The 15,110-nt window shown below is 36.4% G+C and overlaps 1 protein-coding gene across 1 annotated transcript in view; it reads right to left on the bottom strand.

Moving 5' to 3' along the window:
* The window catches only part of reep3b (receptor accessory protein 3b), a 34,284-nt gene extending 21,550 nt beyond the window's left edge, over positions 1 to 12,734 (bottom strand). Inside the window, exon 1 of the mRNA XM_067429704.1 lies at positions 12,442 to 12,734. Coding sequence (XP_067285805.1) covers positions 12,442 to 12,473 — 32 coding nt within the window. The 5' untranslated portion in view covers positions 12,474 to 12,734. The remainder of the gene's footprint in view (positions 1 to 12,441) is intronic.
* Between the last annotated feature and the right edge of the window lie 2,376 nt (positions 12,735 to 15,110).

Below are 15,110 nucleotides of genomic sequence, written 5' to 3'. Positions count from 1 at the left end.
GAACATAAATGAGCATTACTTTAACACAAATGTATTCAAAAGTTATAATAATTTAAAGCAAATAAATTATTGAGGTCTGCACAATGCATTTTAGGGCAGAATAAAAACCGGCACTTCGTGCTTGAACCCCTAAATAACGAGATCATCAACATTAAATATCATAATATAAATCAAAGCTCTCTTATGTTACTGGATGAAATGTCGACCCAAAAGAGCTACAGGACTGTGGAAGCATTAGGGGTGTTGATGGACTCAATCTACTCCATCCGCGATTGATCATCACTCTTAATCTGATCTGGACGTAGTCTTTGACCAAAATATGTTTTTCTCAGCTTTTTACTCAAAATATTGCTTTTTTTTATGAAACTTACCCAAATATAAATGTTGATAAAAAAGGAATGCATGACTCAAGGATTAAGAAAATGCCGAAAATTGTCAAAAACCCTGGCAGTGAATGTAATTTACGTCATGCAGTTAGATGATCTTAAGCCCGGGACACACCAAGTCGACGTCAAAGAACTACCAGCGTCAAAAGCTCACTGTGCGCTCCCTTTTTGTTGACTGCGTCTCTGCCAAAAACCTGCACTTGAACACACCGAAAGGACGAAAGGCAACTGTCAACTAGCACATGCGTTCTGTTCACCAATGGCGATTCAATATGATGATTTGGCCCAAAAACCACAGACAGCATCTGACCAGAGCCAACAGTGTGGAAGTGGAACACACCAAAAAACTAAGCCGAACGACACTCAAAAAAGGCCCAACATTGCCCGACTGTCAGAAGTTGAGAGCAATGCCATTTATAAAGGTTACACACAACCCAAGTAGGAAGAAATATCTTAAAACCTTCAACTCATTTCCGCTTCTCTGTTTGTGATCATATCATTTTAAGCCAATAAACTCTGAGTAAGTACAGTCCAATGATCCAGTCAGCAAATTAATTCAAACAGCACTTATGTAAAGAAAACCAGGCTGATTATAACCGAGACAGCAGAAAGAATATAGGCTCAGTGTTGTGTCTTCAGTAAATTATTCATTCAAGATTGTTTTTCACTTTAAAGCATATTCTGTGTTTGTTTCTAGAGAGCGAGCCCTCGCTCATCGTGCTGTGTGAAATACAGAATGGACAGAACATCAAAACATCCCACCACTGTATAACCAGATGATATTGCAAACTACATTTTTTGTCTGGATAAAGCAAACCAGCGACACAATAGTGAATGATGGATGAGGATTGCAACAAGGTAAAGATGATTGCGGTGATGACAGGACAGGAGTAGTACAGTAAGCACACACGTGTGTTATATTGATGTGCAAACATGAGGTCATGTTCGGTAACTTGACTTGTCTAATATGTAAACAAGCTCTGCTGTTGCACTGTACACGTAACATACAGTAAGAATTCTGAAAGGTTTTTTACTGTAATGTTTTTTTTTTCATGTGTGCTTTAGTGTGCATAAATATATCAGTTATATGGACTCCTTACATCATATGAGGGCTTTTCCCACTTTTCACAAATAGTTAACCCTGGGTCATTCGAAAACCTGGGTAAATTGAATCCTGCTTCACATTTCACACTGCTCAATTTACCCAGGGTTAACCATTCATTCTGGGTATTCATAAATTGACGTTTCACATTGGACATTCCTAAACCCTGGGTTAACGTTCTTATTTGCATATTTGCAGGGTCAGTGTCATTGATTGGATGAAAACCTCCAGCATTGCATACCAGGGATGGAAATTAGCACCCGCCACCAGCCAAATGCGGGTGATTTTGAGTTGTGGCGGGTAAACTCGCTTCACCTACCGGCCACCGTGGCGGGTAAATAAAAATAGCTCCTGTTACACCTCTTTATAAACTGTGTTCAGTGCATGCGAGTGCGGCCGTATGTCCGAATATGACCAGTCGCTTTTACCGTCATTACCCAGATGTAGTGCCAGAAGACGCGAATAAGAATTCGTGCTCGCGCTGAGAGAAGACCCGTCACTGTCATCCGGAAGCGCGCACCCGTTTCACAGCGCGCAAATATTGAGTTCTCTTTCAAGTCTTGTACACACAAAAAGTATGCCAACATGTCCATCTTGATGAGTATTCTAGCAGACATAGTCTGAATATGCCTCAAGTGAACTTTATACAGTCGTGAAAGATGACGCATATCCTTCTATTAGGTCTTAAAGGGGAAGTAGCCTTTACTGCTCTGTTTAATGTCAAACAAAAGGACATCACTCACTGCTCTTGATTGAATAGCTTTTGTAAGTTTAGTAAGGATTAATCTTTCATTTAAACAGTTAAATATGCAGTTATTTCACATTTGATTACTTTATTCAATTTCTGTACCTTTCTGCAGGCCAGTAGACCTGTACATTATTATTTAATGTACACATGAGTGAGGTCGAGTTAAACATTTTAGTTTGAATTTTATTTTATACTGTGGGTTGTTGCAATGTGCTAAATAAATATTTGCATAATTTGTAATTGATTTATTATTTGAAACTTTAATATTAATTAATGCAATTGCAATGCCTTGATTTTTAGTAAAGTTACTCAGTCATAGCATTAGCCATAAATGCAATGGATAATTGGCAAAATTTATTTTAGTGCTTCGGTTTCAGCCAATAATTTTTATTTTGGTGCATCCCTACTGACAATGTTCTGCTCGGTATGTCAGCAACATGCTTCAGGAGATGCCAAAACTAGTAGTTTCATTGTTGGTACTTAAAACCTAAAACTGGAAGCCATAAAAGAATCATCCAAATGCCACATCCAGGTTAAAAAAAAAAAAAAAAACACACACACAGAGCCCTACTCATTTAATGAAATGTATATCAGTTCATGGTGTGTGTGTGTGTATAAGAGTGAAAGAAAAAATGTCAGTATTTCATTGAGATTTGAGATTAAATAAACAGCTTAAGTAGTGTAGAGCTTGTAGTATTAATTTTCACGTGCAGTTACACATTGTCGGTTATAAACAAGAAAGTGGCTGGTTAAAACATTGAGTGGCTGGTAGATTTTGAAATCCACCAGCCACAGTGGCCGGTGGACAAAAAAGTTAATTTCCATCCCTGTTGCATACTCGTACTGCCGACTGTACTACCGAGTTTATACTGAATGGATACTTCAGACTAGCCTGGATGCCAGCCGAACTTAGCCCCGCCCACAACATTTTTAGGTCGGGCAACTCGGTCTGGCATCGATCCATAGAGGAGTAATTATCCCCGAACAGAAAATGTTCGGACCAATGAAATCATCAGGGCGGGCTTTAGACGATGACGGACAGATGATAAACAGTAACGTAATCATCACGTCATCAAAGGAGCTTGGATTATATTTACTCGTATCCTAAACGGAGAGCTTGTTTGTATCTGCATTCACTTTCACAATTTCTCTCAAAGATGATGATCATGTTAGGTAAGTACTCGGTGTATCAATAAATTTTTTTTTTTTTTTACAACACCGGCAAAGATTGTTTATTCCAGCGCACGTGCAGACAGGGTTGCCAAGTTTTTACAACAAAATCCGATAACTACTAGCCCTAAACAATATCTTCTCGGGGGGTTCTCCGGGGGAAAAACGGTGTTTGGGGGTAAAATGTGTGTTATTTTGGCAAGATTGCCTGCTAAAATTCACACTCATGGGTCTATCACATAATAGTCGCTTCAACCCGTGGACATATAAAACAACCGCAGAAAAAAACGCGGACTTGGCAACACGGTAACGTTAGTTGAGCTCTGTCTGTTGACATTTGACAATGCAACGCTTCGTTGCTCTGATTGGTTGTAGGTCTTTCCTGGTTCGGTTGAAACACGCCCCATAAATCACAGCCCAATGGAGCAGTTTCAGACTCATATTCTGACTAGAATTGAGTATGACCACGTCAGGCTAACTTCAGACTATAAAAGGTAAGAATGAAATATATCTGTCGGCATTTGAAATTTTTCCTCTCGAATGCTGAATTTACTGTTTATACAATGTGCAGTGTTTCCGTGACTGTCCAAAGCATGCAAATATGAGTACGCGATTGGTTGTCTTAGCCTCTAGCTTTAACATTGCATCGTTTCACACTGTACAAGATTGACTCCGCAGTTAAAAGCGGTGTGAGCCCCGCATCTAAATTACAAAACGTAGAAGTAACGCTCATTTACCCAGGGTTAAAGTGTTCAGAAATAACAGAGGCACTGCACCTTAATGTTAAAAGATAATTGTTAAGGATTTTTTATTGAATTATTTGAGTGTTTTCTATGGTGTTGACATTTCTGCATTTATTATTGAGGGGATTATAATCAGAGGAAGGTAAAGTTTCAAATAAATTTTTTAAAAGTGATATATTTTTCTCCTGGTCCTAATTTTAAATAGGTCATAAAAAATATCAATAAATATTGATATCAATCGATATGAAACACTTATATCATTTTCAGCCATATCGACCAGCCCTAATATAGCAAATGATGATAAAATGAACGTGTTAATATGCTTAATTTTACGATAAGTGTGTGATTAATTGCACAAAAGAGTGTGATTAATCCTAATTAAAACATTGAATCTGTTGACAGCCCTAGAGAAAACATAACATGAAAATTATTTTACATTCCCTGTAGTGGTTCTTGCATGCAGAACTAGGGTGTTCTGGGTGGTCACTTCATGTGGCTCAAATCTTCAGACAATGCTCAGACATCTCTTTCACTTGAAGTCTATGGGTTTAATACGGGACTTCAACAACAACAACAAATCAGATGTTCAATTAATCAACACATCTGGAAAAGAGGACGCAGAGTGAGCTGCTTCTGAACACAAGTTTGTCCTTTTATGGATAATTTATCATCATTTTATGAGCTTCAAAAAAGTATATCATTTAATGCAGCTCGCCCTGTCATAATTACTTATTTTGGAAGAAAAAAATTCCAAATCATACATTTTTTATCTACAGCTTACCAAAAATAATCTTTACTTGTAGCCCTAGTTTAATATTTAATGTGAGGGGTTTGTTAAGATAAATAATCCCACGTGTGACAAATAATAATGTTGCTTATCTTAGCAAACACCCAAAGGGACAAAGGGCTTGCGAGCATTTTAATACAAATGAATTATAACATTGTGCAGTGGATGTGCACAGCACAAAGGTCTACAAAGTTCTCCCTGTTGCATGGTCCTCATCCAAGGATCCACCTTGGCAGCAGTTTATTTTCCTGTTGCCATAGAAACAGCAGAGGCACCAGGCTGTAACAATGGTGTTCGGCTCCACACATCTCTCAACCCTTCCCCCCTCCACTCTCCCTTGGAGCGCTGTAATTTACAGATCTGTTACTAGCATTCATGTTGCTCTGTGCGCCTAATAACTAGTATTTTCCTTTCATTGGACGATTGTTTTAATCAGCGCCAAATGAGGAAATTCACCTACAGCGTTGCTCAGCAATTTATGGGGAGCCACAGTAGGCTAGACTGACTGCAGACATTGGACAAACGGGTCTTCCCACAATTCAATTCTAGTCTGTGGACCATGAACCAAACTCAAATAAACAGACAGTGGATCTGCGTTCTAAACAAGCGGAACGTTTCCAGCGGAAAGTCATTCGTCTTTCTACACTGAAAGAGAAAAGGATGTATGACATCACACAATCACAGCCAATTAGAACCACGAGAAGTGGGATTTAACCTATGAGATGCCACTGTGAGTGGAGCTACACATTAGCCGCTTTTCCACCGTCTGGCCGAAATGTTCCCAATGTGTACGTGTTCCATTCTGTGGCGATCCAGGCCAGCTGGTGCGGTTCTGGTTTCATTTTCCACTGTGGGGTTGATAACGGCCACCCTTTGGAATGTAACGCCGCATTTACACGGGGCGTAGGCGTTTAGCGCTTGACGGAGGGCGTGGCTGAAGCTTGGTGCTGACCAGAGCCATATATAGAGAGAGTTGCGACAACTCCATAGACTCCAATGGAATGTTTTTTTACAGCAATGGCGGCTCGTGGAGACTCTCAATAGTTCCCGGAAGTAGCAGCCACGCCATTGAGTTACAGCAGAACAGACCGTTCGTGATGCACTTTTAAAAGGTAAGACGTTTAATCAGGAAGATTTTAAATTATCAGCACATCTTAATTACGTTTCATCCATCGTTTTGGAATTAGAGAAAATTATTCTACTTTTTTTTTTGCAAGGTGTGGAAAGTTACATATTAGTTAAGTATAACATGTCAATGTGTAATAAAATTATTGAAAATCAATGCATTTATTGACTATTAATTACCAAAAATCGCAGTTCTGTCACTGTGACTGACAATTTGAATTGCTCGTCAAAGCACTTCCTGGAACTATTCGAGGTCTACATGAATCATGTGACTATCAAGCGTTTTGAACTTCCGTTGTCGCAACTCTCTTTCTATATGGCTCTGGTGCTGACGTGATCTTCATAGTGACAACAGCCAATCACATTACTTGCCGCTTGGACCACAACACAAAAAAGAGCCTTTTTATGACAGCTAGTCTGTGAGATGAAATGGATGCCGATTTGTTTGTTTGTGCGAATGCGATTGCCCATGTAGTTGTTGTCAGTGCACTGCACAGGTGCTTGAAGCTGTAGGGTTCATTCAATCCTGAAAAAGTGCCGGCAGTGGGGAGAATATCACGCACTGGTCCGGGAGCTGCGTCTGGATGGTTCACTGTTTGAGCAGTAACGAACACAATTGGCTAGCGTCTGCTCTAGGATATTTGCATATGGTGATCTGATTGGATGACGCCTGCGCTTGAAAAGTTGAGAAATCTTCAACTTCTGCCACTTGCAACGCGAGTGAAGCGCCGTGACGGAACCCACAATTTAGTTCGGCAACTGATGATGTCACCCAATCAAAGTAAATGGGAAGCGTTAACTCTTATGCCCCGTGTGAATGCGCACCGTTGTGGTAACACAACGGTTTACTGATGATATTTGATTATGAGAATAACGACCCACATTATGGACGATGATTAAATATTTATTTTATTTGAGCGATGTAAGCACAAATGAATAATAAAATTATAGCACTTGTACAGGTCAGAGAAACTATTAGCCAGGCAACAGTAGAGTTGGGTACTGTTGACATTTTAACCAGTACCGATGACTTTACATAACTGTATCCATAACACAATAACTGTAAAGAAACTGCAAGACATTCTTAAGTGTTATTAATATGTGATGTTTGTTCACTGTAATATTTACCAATAAATAGTAGGCTACTAGCTACTTAATTAATTTAATGTTGTGTATTTTCAAATGAAGACATAAACATTACATTCATCTTTTAATTTAATTCAACTTTTTTGTGACACAAAGCTGCACAACTGAGCTTTAAACTGTTAAAATTAAAACACAGAAGAACAATTGTGATATTATATTGCTTAAAAAAATAAAGTTTTGATCATTTATAATGATTACATTAGTTTTAGTATTATTATTACACTGAGACGTATCTAAACTCCACTGTACATCAGCAATATATTTGTCAAGTTAAACCAAACTTTTATTTTGACGGGTTGGCGTGAATACCTTTGAGTTTCTGTGTGTTTATGACGACAGTATTTTTCTCAAATGAAATGGTAAAATGGTCATGCAGTGACTCTCAGAGCGCCTCTGGAGATGACGGACATGTGTTCATGTCCTTGTATGAGATGGAAACACGATTGTCACATGCAATTCTGTGTTTGTGTGTGTGTGTGTGTGTGTGTGTGTGTGTGTGTGTGTGTGTGTGTGTGTGTGTGTGTGTGTGTGTGTGTGGTAAATAAACTGCAGCCAATCACTCACACAAACACACAGGATAAGTATTTAAATAGTAACTTTTTGCTTTTTAATATTCACTCTCAACCAAGAAAAACATGTTGTTTGGTGTTATCACCAACAAGCCAACAACTCTGCAAATTTTTAGATATGAGTCATGTAAGTTACTGCTGAATCATTGGTCATTCAATTTACATGGAAACCCATGTATGTATATATATATATATATATATATATATATATATATATATATATATATATATATATATATATATATATATATATATATATATATATATATATATATATATATATATATTAGACTATGGCGCTATGAATAATTAAATATGCAGGAGGCAATATATAAAAGCTGTCCTCTCTTTACCAGTATGGAAAATGCTGATCAGTGTGTTTTGTTAGACTTTCTTCATGTATAATATCAATAATATTAACAATTAAACACTTAAATTCTTTATAAAGGTTACTCATTTAATTATTTTCAACATTTATTTTACAACAGGTTGCAAGCCAAACGATAAGACTAATAACAAATGAATGTGTCTCACATTATGTAACATTTGAGCTAAAAATAAAAGACTGATATACTCACACCTGCCACTGCGTATAACGTTAATTCATTATTCATGCACTAAATTGCTGCTTGGCAACAATAAACTAAACTCTCCTTTGTGTTGAGCCTAACAAACACCCCTTAATAACAGGTTCTACCCCTTCTTTACTCGTTTGGGACACATCCAGCTCTACCGGTTAAGAGGTTTCTATCGTTGCAGGCTATATACTGTCAGACACCCAGCCCTAACAGTGTGCAATAAAGCCATAAAGTCTGCTCAACTTGTAGGTTTAGCAATCACTTCGCTGAAAGGCTTTGAATCCTGTCTGCCTGTGGCCTCTCCTCCCACAAAAGAGCTTGCACGACCCCTATGAAACACAAATAAATGTGCTGCACATCAGTCTTTCATTGTTTTCACAACAAGGAGTTGGTTTTCCTCCAGTGGGCCCCTGGAGGAAACTGGACCTGCACTGAGTGGTCTCGAAAGTATTTTTGTGTAGCAGGGTATCGTTCTCAGGGTGTGCAGCTGAAAAAATAAAAAAGGGCCTTGACACTCAGGTTTAGGTCAACTTTGAGTTTCCTGCTAAGAAACGGCAATGCTGACTTACTTTGAGCCAGATGCTTAGAGTCTCCTAAAGAACATATGGTTCAACTCTTGGGACTAAATGTATTTTGCCTAAACTGACAAGGTGCATAGCCATTAGGCCTTTGAACCGTTTAATATTCCAATGAATTTAAAACAATGCAAGATGTAGCCCTCAAAGCTTGCATTCTCCAATGGAATAAAAAGGTCGAGAGACATTTCAAGAGCACTGATATCTTACAACGGATTCTGTTTTGGTAAACCATCTTCAATGGCATTGCAAAAAAAAAAACAATTATATATATATATATATATATATATATATATATATATATATATATATATATATATATATATATATATATATATATATATATATAAATATAATTGTAAACACAATTGTAAATCTTAAATGCATATAAGTCAGATTTGGTCTGGCTGCAGACTTGCACTCTCAGAGCTTGCACGCTCAGGCAACTGCACTTTCTGCCTTTACTGCAAGTGACTTCACTTGCAGTAGCTGCTCTTCGCGTCTCCGACAGATGCCACGCGCAGTCTTTATTATAAATATCTATCTGCGACCGCAAAATAAATAAATATACTTTGTTAACCCTTTAGGCGCCAGAGGTTTTTTCCTAAAACGTTTGATTTTTACATCTTAATTTCAAAAGGTTGTATCTTAAAAGTGATAAAAGATAGAAACTTTCTGTAAATTAGAGAAATATTAAGGATGACCCAAAGTGTATGTAGGGATTGCATTTTGATTATAGAATTTTCATGAAAAGCCACATGCTTAAATAATAAAATGCAGCACTTCTTTCCCCCCCAAATGCCCCTCACCTTCTGTGCGCTATATTGCACAATACTGAATGTTCAGGTAAATGATAAGCAAAAAGTTAAAATCATTACTAATGAATGGTAGAAACAAACCGAATGCATGTAGCGTTTGGCCTTTTGCTGTAGAGATGTTCCATTTACTACATACAGTAGGCACTCTGATTCAATGTATGTATATATAATATACATATATATTATATATTATGCATAACAGCCCTTGCCCCGTGTCACACCGAGCAGCGTGGCCAGATCTGCCTCGCTTGCTCTCGCTCGTGCGCCGAGTGTGCACAGTAAAGTTTAGTTTTAGTTTGTGGGGGAATGTGATGACATTTCGATGTTGTTGTAGCTCGTAAGTACTTTAACGTGTTTAACAGTGTCAATGAATACAATGCGAATGGCTGGAACTGTATTTCCGGGTTATATTTGTTGATGTTGATTTTAAAAGTGATTGAAGTGACGTCGTAGGCTGCAAGTGACGTTGTGAGTGTTTTGGGTGTTTATTCTGTACATAGAGTTATAGTGCTTTAAATTTTAAATAGAAAAAAAAGGCAAACCAGGAAAACAAAACAGCCACAAAAGTGTCCACGGAGCACATAAGTCCACAACGTTATTTCAAACAGACGACATGGTCTTGACTTCTCATCAGCTTGCCATAAGCTTACAGTTATTGTCCTATATTTGAACTTCTACATCGTAAATTTTATAAAATCCTAACCGCAGAATTATAACCTTAAACTAGCAAGGTGGAGTGTAATTGGTACTTGTTGGTTTCTGTGACTTACTACATCGCCTCCTAACTGCTTGCTAGTGACTCTTGCACACTGTAAGGGGACCACATTGGAACGTCTCGTTCACAAAATAAACCAAAATCATCCTCTTCCTGCTGTTTGCAAATGAGCTTCCAAACAAGGACAGACACATCAATCATTCAAATCTTTCCAAGCCTAAAGGCAAATGTGCTCTTTTTTTGTTGTAGAGATCGACTGATATATTTTTAGTCTAGGGGTGTAACAATATATTGTGTCGCAATATATCACAATACAAAAACGCAACAATATTTATTGTGGATACTGGATAGTTCAACCAAAATTAAAATTAGTTCACAGTTTTAGTGTCAGTACTTCATTTAACTACTATAAATAATGATGATTATAATATTACATGGAATATTTCTGGGTCCTGATGGTAAATGTCTTGAATCTAAATTATTTTAAATATATATTCAGTCAGTGACAGAGTGCAAGCAAATTCATCTAAAATAATTATGTATTTTCAGCTTTAGAATCATGAACATTTTTATTCTGGTGTCATCATTTACCTGTGCAATGGGTTACCAGCACCAAGGCCAAGCTTATTAATTTCTACTCGCAATGTAATATCAAATTCAGCATTTTAATTTGAGTATCGTGATATGTATCGAATCGTGAAAACCCTATTTAAGACTGATTCTTTATTTTTTTCAATAAGTGTTCCATAAGCGATTTACACTTTTTATTATTAATTAATTTAATTATTAATTGTTTGCCGTCAGCTTGAAACACAATAGAAAACATATTAAAACAAAAATTCCAATATGACTTTTTTTATTAATAATTGTTGTTTTATAATTACTAAGAACGAATGATGATGATTATTATAGCTACGAAGTGGGTGCAAATATATTTTACTTTATCATATGTCTAACGTTTCTGTCTAAAATGCTATAAATCCTTAGTTATCAACAAATTTAAAAAGCTAAATAGCTATGCTAACATTATATAAGAAAGTTATCTAAACTATAAACAATGTTGTTTTCCTTAACAGGCTAGAAAAATTATTTTTGATGTCAAATAGGCATGATATCAAAGAACTGTTTAAGTAGAAAACTGAAAATCTGTGGTATAAATGATGTGCGATATCTAATGTTGGGGGGGGGGGGGTGTCTTTCTATACGTGTTCAGGCCTGTCATATAAGAGAGATGAGAAATTCAGAGAAATGAGTCAGAAGTTTGTGACAGCTCCACCTTAAAAGTATTGTTCACTTTAAAATGAAACTTCTGTCATCCTTTACTTGCCCTCCAGTTGTTTCAAAACTGTATGAATTTCTTTCTTCAGCTGAACACGAGGGAACATATTTTGAAGAATGTCAGTAACCAAACAGTTAACTGGAGCCATTTACTTCCATGGTATTTTGTTTCCACCTATGGAAGTCAGTCAGAAAAAAAATCTCCCCTTGTGTTCAGCTGAAGAAAAAAAATCATACAGGTTTGAAACAACTGGAGGGTGAGTAAAGGATGACAATTTCCATTTTAAAGTGAACTATCCCTTTAACCCAAAAGTCCCAGCAAGAATCTATGTAATAGGCGTCAACACACACATTCACTGACACGTCCACAAGCCATAGGAATATTTGACACAAGGACATACAGCTGTCCAGTTATGATGCCCAGCTAGATACTTAACACATAAACACTGCCTTACTGCTTTTGGTTCTTTTCTTACGAATAACATGGATCCTCCTCAAAGGTCAGGTTTAAAAACACGTAAAGCGCTTTAATTGAACAAAAAGAGCAAATATAGCTTCGAGAACAGGATAAATCTATGTTTACAATCTTCAGAGTGCAACCATGGATGCTACTAGGCTAACCAGTAAAATTAAGAGCTAATTGAAAACCCGAGCTTCAAAAATGAACTGCATGTATGGAAAAAAATGAGGATGAAACTCACACGACAGATCTTGATATAATCCAGGACACCATATTTTCCTCAGGATTGCGCCGAGCAGGGAGAGATGCTAGCTAAGCTAACCTTACTTCAACTTCAGTGTACAACTTCAAACGAAGACAAACATTAACGGTCTCCTAAAAGCCTCCACTCGTTCATTACTCGGTATTATACACAAACATATCGTATAAAACTAACTATGAAGTCAATATTAGTTAAACTAATGGCACTCTTGTTGTGCCCATCTTCTTGCTCTCGACCAACACCGATGCCGTTTCTGTAAAAGGTGCGCTTTCACGTTGACGTCAGAAATAATTTGATTTAAGGCCCGATTTTTCTGTTACATGATTGGGTGGTATGATTTGTTTACATGAAACTCGGGTGTTGGTTGGCTAGTTAAAATGTTTGTTAAGTGACGTGTTTTTTTAGACGCAAACATCAAACTCTCACCGCATTCGATGCTGATTCGTTTATTTACACCAGGATGGGGTTCGGACCAATCAAATGTAAAAGCGTTGAAAATAAAAACGCTTTGATCTTGTTTGCGTTTTAATGCAAAAGCAGCTCGGGGGAATTTTTCAGTCTACTTACGTAATACATTATTAATATTAACACTTTCTATTCTATATTCTATTCTGTTATCCTATTTCTTTATCTGTTTTATATTTAAAATCTATCTATCTATCTATCTATCTATCTATCTATCTATCTATCTATCTATCTATCTATCTATCTATCTATCTATCTATCTATCTATCTATCTATCTATCTATCTATCTATCTATCTATCTATCTATCTATCTATCTGTCTGTCTGTCTGTCTGTCTGTCTGTCTGTCTGTCTGTCTGTCTGTCTGTCTGTCTGTCTGTCTATCTATCTATCTATCTATCTATCTATCTATCTATCTATCTATCTATCTATCTATCTATCTATCTATAGTGTAGTATAATCTAATATGTAAGCCTGGACCACCAAAAACCAATCATAAGGGTAATTTAAAAATAAATTCAGATATACACATCATCTGCAAGCTGAGCAAATAAGCTTTCCATTGATGTATGGTTTGTTAGGACAATATTTGGCAGAGATACAACAATTCTGGGGAAAAAAAGGCCTTTACTGTAAAGTTATCCAAATGAAGTCCTTAGCAATGCAATTTTTTGGTATATATTTAATGTAGGAAATCTACAAAATATCTTCATGCAATATTATGTTTACATAATATCCTAGTGATTTTTGGCATAAAAGAAAAATCTATAATTTTGACCCATTCAATGTATTGTTGGGTGTACTGCCACAAATGTATGACTTACGACTGGCTTTGTGGTCCATTATAATATAATATAATATAATATAATATAATATAATATAATATAATATAATATAATATAATATAATATAATATAATATAATATAATATAATATAATATAATATAATATAATATAATATAATATAATATAATATAATATAATATAATATAATATAATATAATAGTTTCTGAATCAAAATCTTTAAAAACGGTAATTTCCCTCTTTTAATGTTCCTTTTTTAATACATGTGTAATAAAGCAACCTATTCAGCAAGAAAGGAAGGACAGTGGTGATGTTTTCTAACTGATTGAAATACATCAGGTTTACATATCTAGAACACATTCACCAAGAGATGACATCTGTGAATTGTGTCTCTCTTGGAAATCTTATTGTTCCAAGAGAGATATTCTGCGTCTTGCAGCATCATGTAGCCAAAATTAAACATCTGAGGTGTTAAGCATTTAATTTTCTTTTGGTATATTACGTAAGTATAGCCTACATATTGTGATAATATAATAACACTTTCTTTTTACTAGCAGAAGGTAATTATTTCTTTCATCTGTAATATGTTTTATGTTGACATAATAATATATTAAAATGAATACATCTTGTAATTAGACATGAAAAATGTATTACTATTGCGTGGTATTTTTTTGTATTCTCTCCACTGCTGCTTCCGATCATTGATGTTCAAGAAAATGCAAATGCAAACTGGAATATTGCATTCAGTAAAGCAAAAAGCATCTGCAGGACCAACAACCATCTCAGCGACTCTCGTGATTCAGCCATGAGATATCTGTCTCCATCTTCTGCTCTGACCTAAAGGTGCATGAAATGATTGTGTCCCGTGGTGGATATGCTTCTCTATATCAACACTCCTCTTGTGCTCATCAAGGAACAGCCCACAGGTCACCTATAACCTTGCAAATGTGTGAAGGAAATCAGATTTCCATTTCCATGGTTGTATGACAGAATGAAAATAAACATATGTGTATTTTTCAGGTTTTCTCCATTGGTTTGGCTCATTTCTTGAAACAGAAATGGCATTCTCAAAACAACATGGACAAATCTCCAAACCACTTGACAATTGTTCACAACAGAATAGCATTTCTTATTCATTTCATCAAATTGCACATGTCTAAGTACATGTCTCAATATATCAGTCCCTCTTTGCAGATGATTAAATACAGGTAGCCTAGATTTAGCACAATTTCCAAGTGAATAGATCTCGTAGAGCTAAACTAATTGTTTGATTCTCAGTCTAATGGTTGTTCGCTCCAAAACGTATCAGCGTTATTTTATTGGGGTATAGAGGTAATGTGAGGGGTATAGAGGGAATGAGAGGGGTATAGAGGGAATGA

The sequence above is a fragment of the Pseudorasbora parva genome, chromosome 21 (assembly GCF_024679245.1).
Source record: "Pseudorasbora parva isolate DD20220531a chromosome 21, ASM2467924v1, whole genome shotgun sequence".
NCBI classification, from domain to species: Eukaryota; Metazoa; Chordata; class Actinopteri; order Cypriniformes; family Gobionidae; genus Pseudorasbora; species Pseudorasbora parva.
Note: the sequence above shows the minus strand (reverse complement) of the source record. Positions and strands in the feature narration are given on the sequence as shown.